Below are 16,013 nucleotides of genomic sequence, written 5' to 3' on the forward strand. Positions count from 1 at the left end.
GCTGGATTTTGTCTTGCCGGTGCTTTCTGTGTAAGGAGGGGGTGATGTTGTGGATGGAACCCCCTGTATGATTCCACTGCTGCAGCACTGGGGCAGCTGGACGAACGCAGGGAGTTCCTGACTGTGCAGAGGCCCCCTATAAGCGGCACCGCAAGGGACTCAGGCCGGGCTGGGTGCCGCTGGCTGGCAGCCAGCTCATCCCTGGGGCACCTGGGGCCACGGCCGAGACGGGAAACCCCCCGGCTGCGCCCGGCTTCCGGCCTTTGTGAGGGAGCCGCTGGCGGGGCGGTGGCAGCGGGATGGCTGCCATCGTGTCATCCTGGTCCTGTGTGCCTGCGGCCCGAGAGGTGCTGCCGGATGGCGGGACACCATGCAAGGCCTGGCCGAGGGGACCCTCCGTCCCCTCCCACGCAGCAGTGCTGGGAGGGAAATTTCCGACACTGCTGGCTTCCCAGAAGCCAGGGGAGATTTCATCTCTGGCTCTGCTGTCTCAGCTCATGCGTCTTTCCCAGCTCAGGCTGTGACCCTGGCATGCGAGGCTTAGTGCCAGGGTGTGGGGTGAGGCCGAGGGTGGGCAGCCCAGGCTGTGTGGAGCCAGGCACAGAGCTCCAGCCCTTCTCCTGGCTGTTCTCCCACTCAGACCATCTTTGCTGGTGTGTCCCCTACAGAGTTGTGTGCTGCCCAGTGCCAGCCAGCTCAGTGACATCAGCATGTGCCACATCCCTGTCCCCTTGCCCCAAAGCCTTGCACCAAAATCCCCTTTTGAGGCACCATGGTCCCGGCAGTGTTGGGGTCACTGTGCTGGGGCTGCCGTAGGGATGTGCTGCAGGGCCAAGGACCAGGGGGTTTGTCTCGCCCTGTCCTGGCATGGATGCAAAGCATCCTGTGAGGGAATGCCCATCAAGGGAGGGATTCTGCTTGGCACAGATCTCTGTGGCATGAGGGCTGGTGCCATAGGTGTCCTGGGCTCTGAGGGTCGATGGGCCTGGCCCTGTGCAGGCAGTGGAGAATGTGGCTGCTCCAGGGTGGGATGGGGGAGTCAGGGGACACTGGCCATGTGTCAGGTGACACTTGGTGTTGGGAGCATGATCATATCCTACAGCAGCCATCCCAACCTTCCCCAGACACCCAGCACTGGCTACAGATATTTTCTGTACTTACAAGAAATCCAGCTAAAAACAAGGGACTGTTCCAACCAGGTGACTCCCCCAGAGCTTTTTCCTCTGCTCTGTGTTTAAGCAGCAGTGATTTTTGCTCAAGAATGTCCAAATCTTTTCTCTGCATAGGCTCTGATTTAGTGCTCCCAAGGACTGAAGGGCTCCTGGCACCTTCCCATCCCCTGCCTGTCCTGACTGCAGGGCCTGTTGCCAGAAAAAAAACTGAGCCTGGAACTTAAATGTCCGGCCCAAACCTGATGTGCCTGAGAAGGAGGAGCTGTGACCCTGACCCTCGCAGCCCTCCAGCACCCGCTCGGGCTTAACTCTCTCCTCTGCAGGAAGATTTGAAGCCTTCCAGTTAAATCCGGGAAGGAGTTAGCAAGTCTTTGTGGCAGGCGGATTAGAGGCAGAGGTAAATGCTCCTGCTAAATGTAATCTGGCTGGTTAAAAGCTCAGCTCAGCCTCTATCCCAGCATTGTCCTTGCTTCTGATAAATACAACAGGCAATTCTGCAAACACAGGCTTTTCCTATTGCCACGCAAGGGAGTGGTGAGAACCTGTTGTTCCACCCTTCTCCCCAGGATATCATTAGGATTTATTACCAACCCCCAGTGCCCTCCTTTCTCTGGGATGGGTTGGACACTGGCAGCCTCTGATCCTGCGGGTGCAGCAGGAGGGGGATTACGGCTCGTGGGGCCACAGGTCAGGGCAGGTAAAGGCAGCAGAAGCTCCTGATGCTGGGGAAATGGGACTGGAAGCAGAAGCAGAGCCCTCTTTCTCCCCATAAACCAGGGGTTCCTCCAATCCCATGCCCTGGGGAGCCCTCTGGATGGAATGGGGCAGGAATTGTAAGGGGATAGGAACTGGGAGGCTGGGAGTTCGGGTCATTGTGGAGTATACAGCAACTCAAAACAGAAATGAAAAATGATCATAACCATGTAAAAATAATTTACACTTACTTGGTTCTCTCTGAAAACTTCTGGAGCTGGTGGCCCTAAGGGGGCACAAGAGGGTGGCAGGAGCCACTGGCCATGTGGCAGAAGCATCTGTATCCCTGCTGTTCCCTGCAGGTGACAGGACTCCCTGGGCAGTACTGGCCAGGACCCTGCGTGCCAACCCCAGGAGTTTGTGGGTGCCCTGGAGAGAGTCCCTTGCTCCCATAAATGGAGGGTGCACAGATGACCTCTTCCAGGGGATTATGGCTGAAGTGGGGGGCTTTCATGGGAAGCATGAGCAGGCAGGGATCAGGGTCTTACCAGGATTAAGGTATTTTCCATGCATTTAAACTAGTTGTCACGAACCCAGAGCTGACCCAGAGCACAGCACCTGGGGGACAGGGGACAAGAGGGGGGAGAAGCTCATGCCCATTCCAAAACCCACCCCAGGCCTTGCAGGGAGCAGGGGGAAGTTGGTCACAGAGGCTTGGAAGCCCCCAAAGCCCCAGAGATGATCTCTGGTCCCCAATTTGCAGAGGTGAGCAGGTGCTACACAACCCCAGTGAGGTGCCTGCTGATGGACGAGAGCCTGGAGGGCTCAGGGGGGACAGCACCAAGTCCCAGGGAGACAGCAGAGCCCTGTGCCCTCTCTGGGGCCAGGACAGAGGGGTCCACTGTGGGAGATGTGAGAGCTGGGTGGCTCCAGGAGCTTGGTAACCTTAATCCTCCCTTGGATTAATGCTTAGGGGAGCTGGGGACAGTGTTTAAACCTGCCAGAGTGAGCCCTCGTGTTGAGCACAGCCCTGTAGTGGGGTCGGAGGGGGACAGAGGGCACGGGGTGAGGACAAGAAGGGGTGCAGGCAGCCGTGTGGCCTGGTCTGACATGCAGCCCCAGATTTTGTGGGCATGTTCCTGGGCCCTGCCCTCGCTGGGAGCAGAGGGATGGGCAGTGTGAGGAGCAGCCCGGTGACAGGGTCACTTCTGGCTGCTGCTGCTCTGGCTCTGCAGGGCCACTGCAGGCTGAACCCCTTGAGCCTGGCCAAGGTGGAAATCATCTGCCCTTGGAAGGGTATTCTTCTGGGGGAATATCTGCCTGTAATGAAGTCTCTGGGATGAAATCCCTCTCTCAGGATAAATTGGCTTCCCTGGGGCTGAGCTTTCAGCCTGGCTCAGAGGAGCAGAGCGAGGATGCCAGGGATGCTCAGACAGCCCATGTTCCTGCCCACACAGACCCCAAACTGAGCCCAGACCCCAACAGAGGACCCCCTAGCTTGTGGCAATAGGAACCACCCTCCTCTGTAGCCACTGGCCATGCTGGGGGTTTGCAAGGCCGTGCAGAGGCAGAGCAGTCCCAGCTCCAGCTCTTCCCCTGAAGCACCTGGTCCCAGCCTACCACACCAGGTCCCTGTCCCCAGCCCCAGCTGAGCAGCAAATGCCACATGGATACCCTTAGAGGATGTTCCCACCCCTGGCAGTGTGAGTTCAGGTCTCTACCAGGCACCTGGATTCAGCATGAAGGTGCCCCTGGACCCCAAGCACCAGTTATACCTCCTCCACCACTCCCAAGGCTTGGCCCCTCATGGGAATCCCCTGTCCTGTGCCTAGTCCAGACCATGTCCTGCCCAAACCTGCTGCCAGTCCCAGGGAGCTGCCACAGGACATTGTCACCCGTCCTGATGTGGCCAGTGTCACCTTGGGTGTGTCCCTGGCAGAGTGGGACAGGCCTTGCAGGGGCTGCAGATGCTGTGTGCCTGTCCCCTGGGGCGGTGAGGCAGGATCGGGATGTACTGTCCTAAGTGGCATCTTAACTAGATCTGATCCAGTCTTGCAAAGCCACAGCGCCTTCAATTCCCTTAGCGCTCCAAATCTGCTACTGTGCATCTAAGCGGATTATTTTAAATACCCCATGATGGACTGCTCCTTTGTAATATAAACCAGCCTCATGTGTCCCATTCCCCTCCTATTTGCTGTTATTTAGCTGCAGCTGTGACAGCTAGAAGTCTCCCCTTGTCCCCCTGTTCCCTAGGAAACATCCCTTGTACCAGCCCCTTCCCCAAATCCTCTCTCCTCAGTGCTGCTGGATCCTGGGGATGCTCCCTCCACACAGCCTTTAAGCTCTTGGGGTGAGTGATGGCTGTGGGATGTGCTGCCCCAGAGCTGCTTCATCTCTGCCCAGAGTTGAGCCCTGCACCAGCATCTCCCCCACCTGCACCTCGGGGCCAGGCCGTGCCTCAGCTGCCTTCACCCACAGAGGGGCCATGCAGGAGCCCTTTTGGGTAGGTTTTGCCAGTTTTCAGGTTTTTGCTCAAGCTGACTTGCTCTGACACCTCAGTCCTCAATGAAGTCAGCCAAGAGAGAATATCCTGCCTCTAAATCACACTGGAGGGGGGTTTGGGGAGCACAGGGGCTGTCCTAGAGCCAACCCAACCCCACTCTCAGCAACGGCAAAGAAGCTGCCACTTTTCCAAGCACTTCCCTTTGGGGCTTGTCTGATTAATGAGGGCTTGTTATTTCCAAACTGTTTGAAATCGTGTTTATTTTATCTGCCGCTGGATTCCTCTGACTCAGGGCTCATCGTTAACTGCCAAAGATGAGTGACAGATCCTGCTAATTACAGCTAATGATGGCCTTAAAGGATCTCTGCACACACACATGTGTTTGTGTGCACACATGCCAAGGGCCATTTATAATTTAAAGTGGGGAGAGTCGTTAGCATAAACCATGCCTGGATTAATTGCAGAGAGCAGCCTCTCCAGGGAGGATGCTCACCATGAGGTTGTGGTTTCAAGCACTGGATGTTGAGGGCAGCACAGGCTGCCTGGGCAGTGGCAGCGTGGTCCTGAGCTGAGCGTCAGCCTTGGAGACACCAAATCAAATCCACCACACAGGAAGTGTTTGGCACAGAGCAGTTGGGAGGGACCAGAGGACACCAATATGTGGCATGGACATGAGTGGTGGCTCAGAGCCATGCAGGGATGATGGGAGCTGGTGTCCAGCCCCTGGAAGAGCTCTGTGGGGTGTTTTCCAACTGTGGGGAGGACCATGCCCAAGAGACCCAGTTCTGCCCCAGTTTCTGTAGGAACAGGCAACTGGAGGAATGGGAGACATTTTTTATGGCTTTACTGAGGATAAAGCTGCAGGAGCACCAACCCCTTACTAGGCATTAGAAACCTCACCCAGGGGGCTGGGGTGAGCAGTGCCCACTGCCCTGGACGTGCTCTTCCCTCTTCAGTCCCTGAGTAATCTAGCCCTGATGTGGTGACTTTGCTTTTATGTTTTTCCCCAGGAGGAAAAGAGAGAAGATGGAGACAATGAGGCTTTGTCTGCCCCTGGTCTGGAAAATGCAGAATGAGAAGCAGTGGCTGCAGGATCTCACGGCCACCACCCTGCCAAGGGGATGGGCAGAGTGGGCACATGCCATGGATAGCCTGACTGGGGGCTTCCACAACCTTCCACAGTGAGGTCTGTTCCAAGCCCTTCCCTAAATCAGCTCTCCATTTGCCTGGGATGACTTTCACCCACCCCTGTGAAGAGGGAACACAGGGACAGACCCATGTGTCCCCTGACTCCATCTCCTCATCCTTCCTCTCCCTCGGGGTCCTGGGGAAGGATGTGATGCCATTGCCCCTCTCCCTGTCCTGCCATCTCATGGAAGAGGTATCCAGAAGAAACCCAAAAGCTGTTCCAGATGGCAGAAAGACTCAACAGAGCAGAACAACTGTTCCCCAGTCCTTACATTTCTGCAAACCAAATCCACCTTTCTTGGAAAAATGTAATTCAAGCTCCTCAGCCTTCCTTGGAGCTGGTGAGCAGCAAGAGCAAAGTGCCAGCACTGGCTCCCTGGGGAGGGAAAGTGCCATCCTGCAGAGTGCTTCTATATTGGTCTCTGCCATGAGCAGGTCTAAATTGGAAGTGATGGCAGCAGCAAGCGCCAGGATGCTGAGATGGACTCCGAGGCCTGCACAAAGGGATTTCAGGGGCTGCTTGTGCTTGGCCTGGGGGATGCCTGCCAGCACAGGACACTGCAGTTCTAATCCCACTAAAAGCTAGGTGGGAACAACTTGGACAAAGGCTTTTGTCTTTCTTGCTGAAAAAAACCAGATTCCTGTCAAGACTGATGGCTTGTGAATTTGTCTAGGATTTCTTGAATTGTTCTGGTCCCCAAAACACTCAGGCTTCTCCTTCTGAAGCACCCCTAATGTTCAATTTAAGGCTCTTGCAGAAGCAGCTGTCAGAAGCTGCAGAGCAGAGCTTCCTTCAGACATGTGCAGCCACTCAGTGGTTGTGACTGCTCTTGAAACTGCCCAGGGAGGGTATTTGGTCAGGGCCAGCTCTTGCTTGTGCTTTTTTCATTACCAAACTCCTGTCACTGTCCTCCAATCCCTGTTCACAAAGGGTCCTGGGGGCTTGTGCTCTCCTGACCCCGTTCTCCCCCTGGCATAGTTTCCTTTGCCGTGGTTCCCCACTGGCATTTTATGAAGCCTTCTCCAGGCCACCTTCCTTATAGCTTTAAACCCCACTGTAGCAGGGTCAGGAGGTTACAGGAAAGATGCTCTGGAGGAGCCACAGGCTGGGAACACAGGAAGGACTGTCGTGGAAGCAAGAGCAGTGCCAGCCATGCTGGGCACCCACTTCACCATGCTCAGTGCCATTTTGCCACAGATGCAGAACTCTGGTGGCATTGGTGACCTTGGGGACATTAGTCTGCAGAGTCCATGTCTATGGTACATGGAGCTGTACAGCCCGTGGGAAATGGGTAGCTTTGAGGTCCCAGGGCAACTTTGGGGTGTGCAGAGCTGAGCAGTCACCCCCAAGCCCAGGTGATGTTTTTCCCTCTATGCTGTGGCCAGGGAGGGTCAGAGCTGTGCGAGGTGTGGGGCACATGGCAGGACAGGCCAACATGAGGCACCACACTACAAGCTGCTTGCTCAGCAGCATGCTGAACCCTGCCCAAATAGCCTCTGTGGTCACCATCACCCAGTGAGAGAGCCCAATTGCAAAGAAAATAGGGAAGCAGCTGAAAAAATAAAGTGTTACCATGGCACTGTGTGCGCCAGGTCAGAAATTTGGGATGGTGCCAAAGCACAGCCTCAGATGTTCCTCCTGCCCCAGGGTATGAGGAGCCAACACAGAATGGAGAAAGAAGTGCCAGGAGCCAGAGGGAAGACACACTCCTGATGGCACCAGGGTTGGCAGTCAGGGCCTGTAGGTCCTCCAGATACTTGGGAAGAACCAGGAATGCTGCAGCCACATCTGTGTGGTGTGAGGTGAAATGATCTAGCCCTTGCTCCCTGTCTCCTGAGCATGACACAGTGCCAGGCTGCTCAGTGAGGTGCCAGCCTCGGTGGGTACCCCAGCCCCTTCACCACCTTCAACCCTCCCCAAATGCCAGAAGTATCCAAAAGACAGAGAAATCTACTTAACCAAAGAACAGCCACAAGTTCCCAGAGACAGTCCCATGGGGCAGTAACTTAATTTTGAGTTGAAAGATGAACAGAGAAGAACTGAGCAGACACAGCTTTGCTGGGAGAACCGGAAGGTGATGCGGCCTCAAAATCAGGATCAGAGGCAAAGCCTGCCTCACAACCCTGCACATACAACTGCCACACTGAGACCACCAAACTCCTGCACCTCTGCCCTGTGCCTCTGGTTATCCCCAGCATCATCTGGCCTGTGCCAGGACAGGTCACAGCCCGGCTCTGTGCCCCTGGCCCTGCAGGCATGGGCAGGGTGTGGGTGGAAGCAGCAGTCCCTGCCCTATCTGCCAGCCTGTGGGATTAGCTGTGCACATCGGAGCAGCTCTAGCAGTGCCTGGGTAAGAACAGATAGACACAGATAAGGCAACCTGAATCCTGGGGAAGGCGAGCCAGCTGCATTAATCCCCGTGCATCCAGGCTCTGACTGGAAGATGCTATCATCCCCTTTCTCTCCCCAGCAGCTTGTGTGTGGCTGTCAGTCCTGCCTCATGCAAGGACAAAATCCTGGCGCTTGCATGGGTGGCCCTCTCTCCCAGAGCTGCTAAGTGGCTCCCATGGGGACACTGCTGGTGCAGGGATGCACAACCCACACAGGGATAGAGCTGGTACAGGTGTCCACAGCCAGTGTGGGACACTACAGCTGGTACCGAGAGCTATCCTGGTGCAGCCAGGATGGAGATGGCCAACAGTATGAGGAACACAGCCAGAATGGGGACCCAGCTGGCATGGGGACACATGCAGGGGGACTCTGTAGAGCCCTGGGACATAGTGATGCTGCAGGACAAAGGATGACCTGCAGTATCGCCCACCCCTGTGATGGCTCGGGGTTATCCCCACACCCCTCCCCAGGCTCCGGCTCTCCACTGCAGCGAGCAGGAGGGTTCAGCTCTGTGCAGGCACATGGAGGGAGGGGAGCCCTGCCAAGTCCCTGCTGTGTCCCCATGGCTGTCATGCTGCACGGTGTCGGGGGTAGCACGGCACTCCCCATCCCGTTAGCGCTGGCATGAAAGTGCCGCCGCTGCGGCAGCTGGGCCTGGCCACCATCTCCACTTCCAGGTAAACAGATGAAACAAGCGGCTCAAATTCCCTCCCCGCCCCGGCATTCCCGGCCACACAGACCCACCATTCAGCCCCGCCACCCCGAACAAACCTCCAGTGTTTGGGAGAGGGCTCCTGCTCCCGGCGGAGCGCCGTGGGGGGGGACACGCTGCGGCCGGGCCGTTGACACCTGGCCAGGATGGAGCGCGGCCAGGGGGCACAGAAAGAGGTGCTGTGTTTTTGGCCGGATCCTGCCGTGCTGGGGCAGGGGCAGAAAGGCCCCTTGTGTGCATGGACCCAGGGATGCCCCCATGGCTTGGCTGCAAACAGGGTCCCATTAGGCCGTGGCAGTGGGCACCAGTGACTCCTTGGAGTGGGAGCCCAAAGGGGTGAGGGAGTCAGAGGTAGGGATGCCCATTCACAGGATTTGCAAAAAGTCACAAAAAGCAATGGGGATGATTGGCCACATGCAAGTGATGGCAGAGGCAGGAGCAGGAGGCAGCTTTCCCTGTGCATCACCTTGCCATTTATGAGGATGTGAGAAGAGTGCCAGCTCCTGCCTCTTGGACTTTTCTCCTCCAACCTCCCAACCTTCTCCCCAGATTTTCTTTGGCTGGGGGTCCATCCTGCAGCACATTCTGGGATGCTCTGGCCATGGACAGGGCTCAGAGGGATGCCCATCCCTCCAGGGAGCCTGACACTGAGTTGAGCACATCCCTGCCTCACCCATGACAGTTACTGTGGGGCCAGGCTGAAATGGAGAGGGGAAGGCAGGAGGCAGAGCCTTGATGCTCCAGCATCCCAGCTGTTCTTTCTGCTACCTCCATCATCCAAAAGCAGCCGTCAGTGCTGTTCCCGGGGACGTTGTCCCCTCCTCCATGCCTGACACCTTCCTCCCTTGCTGTCCCTGAGAAGGTGGTTTTCCTCCCCAAGGAGTGCAGGGAAAGCATTTTCCACCATGGCAGATGAAAATGGATTCCAATCCAATTTTACCCTAGTACCACTTCAGTGATTTTGATGGAGCTGCTCTGGATGGGTGCTGGTTGGAGCCAGAGGACAGCTGTCGTGGCTCCATAGACCAAGGGTTTCTTATCTGTGTCACCTTTGATTACTGTAATTGAAATCCTGCTCTGATCTGAGCCGTGCCCGAATGTTTGTGCTGCCTGTACGGCTCTCGGCTCCAACAGCAAAATGACGTTAATAGATTTTAAAGCCAGGCAAGGCCTGTAAGAGCATTTCTGCCTGACCTCCCGGATGGCAGCCGACAGCCACCACTTACCCCAGTCCCGCGCTCGCTGCTGGCACAGCCCTGTCATCCCCCTGTGACTCATTTTCCCTCCTGGAAGCACAAATCCTGCCTTTCCCCAGAGCTGCTCGTGTGTCTGTGCTGGGTAGCCTGCCTCCTCCCACCCCTTTGGAACAGAGCCTGCTCTCGAGGGAGGCAGGGTCCAGGGGTGCTGGTGGGATCACAGTGGGATCGGCTTCCCTACTCTAGCATGAAATTCCCCATGGGAAGCATTGCCCTTTTCTGGCATCTCCTGGCCAAAAGGGCAGCAGGGGGACCTGCTGCCAGGCAGGAAGCAGGGGATGGAAATGCCACTGCACAGTCGAAGATGCTCCTGGCTTTGGTGCCAAGCTGGACAATTGGCTGTGGCTGGTGGCGTGGCCGGCGCTTTGTCACCCTCCTCATCTTCTTTTGTGAAGCTGCCCGTGGTGTTTGGGCAGAGCTGCTGCGGCAGAAAGGGTGACGCCAGCGCAGACAGCGTCTGAGGGCAGGAGCCGGGAGGACACGCGCGCTGGCACACACATTCCCGCAGTCTGGCTTGGCCAGCAGCCGGCACAGGGAGCGAGCCAGCCCTCACCACTGTGGGACAGCAAAGCTGCTGGCTCCCTCTGGGTTGGCGAGGTTCTGCTCAGCCAGCCTGGCCTCTGGGAGCTGCCCTCTGGGACAGGCAGAGGTGTCCCAGGTTCAAAGCTCCATCCCAAGAGGATGAATTGCAAATCCTAAGGGCCAAACCCTGCCCGTGCCAGACAATCTCCCTGAACCCCCAGGTTTTTCATTCTGGCAGCTTTTTTCATGACCATACATCTGAGAGCCAGTCAGCTCTCTCACACAGCAACCTGGGCTGGCACCAATCTGACAGAGCCATCCCAAACCTTCATACGCTGGCCAAAGGGAGAGCAGGCTGGCCAGACAGCAGGGCACTCCAGCACCCCACCACCGGCACACAGTCTCCCCCTGGATCCTGGCTGGCCGAGCAGCAGCGTTTCCTCTCACGCTGGCGGGTCATGGGCCGGCAGAACACACAATGCTGGGGGTTATCCAGGGCTTATCAGCTCTGGCCATGCAGTGCAGGCAGGAAAAGGGTTTCAATCTCAGCCGAGCCCTGTTTCCGTCAGGAGCCATTCCCTCTGTCATGGGGGAGGGCTGCACCATGCTGTGCTTTTGACATGGGGACCAGTGGAGCTGGGCTGGGGGGAGAGCAGGATCACAGGGCTCTCATGCCCCAAAAGCATTGCCAGGCTCTCTCCTTTGTGCTGGGAAAGCTGCCTGTCTCCTGTTCTTGCCTCAGTTTTACACACCAGAGCTGGTGAGTCCCAGGAAAGGGGTTGCCTTTAGGGCATGCACCAGAGGTCTGGGATGGCTGAGACATCCTTTGCTGGGGGTCACTGCTCCCCATCTCAGGGAGGCATTCCAGAGCTCTGACATGCCAGGAAAATGCCTGCTCAGAGCTGTACAGGCAACCCGAGAAATTCCACAGCAAAGGTCACCAATGCCAGCCACAGGGGGGAAACTGAGGCATGAGGAGATAACATCCTTCCCAGGGCTGCTCCAGCCTCTTAAAGCTGACTGGAGGAGAGGACTGTGGCACAGGGTCTCTCAGTTCCTCAGCCCAAACCCACAGGATCAGGGAGTACCTGGCCCCTGCTCCTCCAATCCCTGCAGCAGCACACAGGGGTGGAAAGGGGAGGCACTGGCAAAGGCTGGGCTTGCTGCAATCCCCTCCCACTCCATGATTAATTGAACACAGGCTAAAATTAGCCCGGAGGCAGCACCCCTGGGGTCTCCCAGCAGCATCCCACTGCCCGCCGGCTGCCTGCAACTGGGTCAGGCTGCAGCTCCCTCCCAGCTGGGCACCCTGGGTGCTTGGGGGACCCCCGTGCTCTGCTGAAGGTGGGAGCATCGCTCCTGGCTCCACGGCACAGCTCTGCACCTCTCACCTCCCCCTGCCGCCCTTCCCGGAGGCTTTTCCCTCTCTGGATTCACCGGGCAGGGCTGCGTTATGAGGAGCAGCTGGGAAGGCACAAGGCTGCCTTTTGGGATGGCAGGAGTGTGGATCCCCGTCATGTTCCTCCCCATGCCTTCAGGGATCTGTTATTTTTAGCCACTTTCTCTACCTCATGTTGCTAGCTCGGCTCTGGCTCTTTTTCCTCCCCTTCCCCAGCGTTAATTTGTTTTCTCTGTATTATTTGCAGATTCAGAGAGGCAGAACGAGGTGTTTTGACACAGGGGACCATGTGCTTCAGCCATGGCACAGGGGACCATGTGCTTCAGCCATGGCTTCTTCATGTTTCTCTCCACCCAGGGTTTTGGTTGGGTTTTCTCACAGCTATTTTTAACCCACACCAGCAGATCTGAGGGGATGAAACACCAAGGGGTAATGAAAATTTGAAGTTCTCTGTGGTCTATGTGACAAGCCAGGTGGGAGGATGCTCATGGTTGTGCAGGGGTGCTCCTGGGGAGGCAGGGCAGCACCTGGACACAGCCCCCAGCTGCACCCTCCGTGCTGGATTACATGCAATGCCTCCTGCTCCCTCCTGACCCCCCGCACATCTAAGTCTGCAACCTCCCCGTGCCACATCAGCTGGGGAGAGCGGGGAGGCTGGGCTTTTCCCTTGGATCCAGAAGAAAGCAAACAGGGAGAAAGTTAATTAAAAACTTCAAAGCCAGATCCTTCTAATTTGGCTTAACACGGCAGTCCTGCTCAGCATGGATGCTGTCCCAGAGGTGCCTGCTGGGGCTTGGGCTGGGAAGTGCCCAGAGTGTCACATCACAGGATGTTCATGGGATTGTCACCCACCACTGCCACCCCTGTACCCCTGCTGAGCCCTGGGGATGGCGTGCCACAGAGCTGGGGCTGGGCACCTGGGCGCCAACCTTCCCAGGGACTGGATTCTGAAGCCACTGGAAGGGCGATTCCATGGGGAGGCTGTTCCTCAGTTTCCCCATGGCTCAGGGCTGCCAAGGGGAAGATGTTTTCAAGGCACTTGGGTGGTGCTGGTCCCCATATCCTGGCATGATACCACTGCCCCACGTGAAGCAGGGCAGGGCTGGGGCTCCTGGGGGGAAGCAGAGGGTGGCCAGAGTCCAGCAAAACAGTGGCCCTTGTCCTAGGGTGAGGACCTGGCAGCACGGGTTTGACCCCTCCAGCCACTGCTCTGAAGGAGGTAGGGGACATCTTCCTTGCCCAGTTGTCACTCCTTTCTCCAAAAGGAGCCAAAAGTCCTCTGGTTTTTTCCAGAAAGCTACGTCACAGGACAGCGATGCTCCTGCCCAAGCACTCTGCCTCCTGCCCCTGCTTTCGGGATTTTTTGGTGGTGGGTTGAGGTTTTTTTTCAGAACTTTTGGCTGCATGGTGAGTAAAGGCATCCTGCTGTCTGAGGGCTAACGGCTTGTTGGAGAGATAATAAAGCAAAGGGGAGTAAATTAAAGTGACTATAAATAGCACCAGGAGAGGAAAAGGAGATGAAGTCATCTTCCTTCAGCTGAGCTGGTATTTGCATCACTCCTTCCCTTTGCCTTCCCCTGCCCCCTCACCCTGCTCGGGAAACAGTCATTCCCAGACACTGGGATCCTGCTGTGAGCTCTCTGTACTCTCCTGGGTCCCCATGGGGCTGAGAAATGTCCCCCTGGGGTGTCTGCCCAGTGCTGGGGACTCCCTGGAGACCACAGCGAGGTGCCAGTCACTTGCCCCAGGCTCTGTGGCAGCTTCCCTAGGATCTGTGGCTTTGCCCTATGCAAACCAGAGCATGGCCCTATGCAAACCAGTGCCTCCAGCATGACCCCAGCGCTGCATCCTAGAAATAGCTTTCAGGAGCCATCACAAACCCATTTTCTCCTTTGCAGCTCATAAAACGGGCAGCTAGAGAGACCCCCAGGAGCAGCGCCTGGAGGAACAGATGCTGCAAACCCAACAACAGCAAGTTCACCCAGAGAAGCCCCTCCAGGAACCAAATTCCATAATTCATATTTTTATTCTTTAAGATTTTAACATCCAAGACTCAAAAGCTCCCCCATCAGTCCCAGGACACATGGGAGAGGAAGGATCCTGGCCCTGCAGGAGCCTCACTGGAATCAGCAAAGAGCTTCAGATCTCTCCCCAAATCTCTCCATGCCAAGGAGGCCACTGTCCCTGCAGCCCCCAGCAGCCCCAAGCCCCCCAGCTGCCCCCTCACATGAGGTATATTTACATGAGTCAGAATGAGGTCACACCACGGTTTCCTTATGTCAGCTACCGACTCCTATTCCTGTGCTAGGCACACACACCCGTGTTATTGCAGGGTATTTATAGCTATTTTACATGTATAATTATAAAACCACAACTCCACACACACACAGAAATAATCCCGGTGCTGGGATGCAGGGAGTGGGGCCAGGCTGATGGCAGCAGGAGCAGGACCTGGACCGCACTGCTAATAATAATTCTTTGCACTTTATATATAGCCCCTTTCATCCACAGCTCTCAAAATCGCTTTGCAGGCATTTAATTAAGCTTCCCAACATCCTAATGTGATGACAGCCAAGTAATAATATCCTCGCTTTTAGGTACAAAGAGAGGGGGGGTGGCAGGACTTGCCTGAAGTCCCACAGCGAGTCCAGGTGTCCTGTGTCCTGCCCCACACTTGTGGGATGACCACAGGGGAGATTTTGACTCAGAAAGGGGATGAGGACCTCAAGATCCTGCTCAACCCCTCTCCTCAGTTTGGGGTGGTGACACAGATGACATTACAAAGTCTGGGGATGGCAGCAGTGACCCCAGGGACTGCTGGGCTGCAGCTGCCCATCAGCTGGATCAGCAGGTGGAAGAGACAGATGCATCCTGACAAACTCATGGGTGTGAGCTTGGGGGAGAGCAATAAATGAGATGACAGGTCTGAAAGGGCTGATTTATGAGGAATATTAAGAGTCGTAATCCAGCCTGGCCTGGCCATCCCCCAGGGAGGCAGGGTGGTGACAAGGACCCAGAGACATCACAAACCAACAGGATTCACTGGGGCCAGCGCCAACATATCTCCAAGCAGGAGGGCTGGAAGCAATTGTGCCTCTCAGGCATCTGGGCAGCTCAGTGTGGGGGAATAGATGGGTCTCAGTGACATCCTGGAGATGGAGGATCCCACTAGAATGGGTCTCTGTGTCCTCCAGGTCTGAGCTTTGTGCTCCCTCCCATGTACATCCCTACTTGGATGGACCAGTTGCCCCCATCCTTGGGGTGCTGCAGAGGGCACAGGGAGCATGGGCTTTAATTTTGGACCCTGATGGGATCACAGCTGCCACCCAGCAAGAGGGACACAGCAGGAGAAGGTGGCAGCAGAGCAAAAGAGTGAGGAGGTGCTGGAGACAAACACTGGTGTTGGCAATGAAAGGGGCAGGACTGCGGCCCTGGGGGTGAGGCTCACTAACATCTGCAGAAAAAGCCACTCTCCTGACTGCTGCCCATGCATGGAGAGGTGGGGGCAAGTGCCTGTCCTCATCCCCACCCTGGGGAGCAGCAGTGGATGCAGTGTGATTCTGCACACATGGGGACTAAATGTGAGTCAAAAATCATAAACCCTGATTGGATCCTGTGGCAAGTACCATCCTGCCATTTTATGGTCATGCTGCTATTTTTTTCCTCCCAGATTATATCCAGATCCCTGCTCTCTGAAACAAGCTGCACATGAGCCCCCCACCAAGAGCCCCCCGCTCATACCAAGCCCACAAGGTGGGGGACCAGAAGCTGTTTGCATCACAAACCCGGGGATCAGAGAGCAATGACAGAGACATGAAGCCAGAAAACATCTGCAAACCTTCTGAGGGGCTGCAAGAAATGGCCCCAGATCAGAGTCTCTGAGGAGAAAGGAGAGAGGGAAACGGGGCAGGAAGCCAGCACGGCCTGGGCACTGCCACAGGGACACAAGCACCTCCTCATCACTGAAACTGCCCCGTGGCTTGCTGCTGTCACTGCTCTGAATGCCACACCTGCTGTCCCCCCTCCACCACCAGCCAGATGTCTCTTACCAGGAGCTGCTGGCAGCTCTGCCACCTCGCTGGCCATGATGAAGGACTCGAGGATCCTTGCACGGAGCTCAGGGCCTGCCTCGGTGCTGAGAGGAGAAGGAGAGGGGTGTGAGGAACCAGCAGTTCC

The 16,013-nt window shown here is 56.4% G+C and overlaps 1 protein-coding gene across 1 annotated transcript in view; it reads right to left on the reverse strand.

Annotated features, from left to right (window-relative positions):
• PIK3R3 (phosphoinositide-3-kinase regulatory subunit 3) overlaps nt 1-16,013 on the reverse strand; it is a 77,468-nt gene that overhangs the window by 45,132 nt on the left and 16,323 nt on the right. Inside the window, exon 6 of the mRNA XM_054285582.1 lies at nt 15,887-15,972. Coding sequence (XP_054141557.1) covers nt 15,887-15,972 — 86 coding nt within the window. The remainder of the gene's footprint in view (nt 1-15,886; nt 15,973-16,013) is intronic.

Source organism: Melozone crissalis, unplaced genomic scaffold (genome assembly GCF_028551555.1).
Source record: "Melozone crissalis strain CALT ecotype California unplaced genomic scaffold, PUWL_Pcris_2 ptg000045l_1, whole genome shotgun sequence".
NCBI classification, from domain to species: Eukaryota; Metazoa; Chordata; class Aves; order Passeriformes; family Passerellidae; genus Melozone; species Melozone crissalis.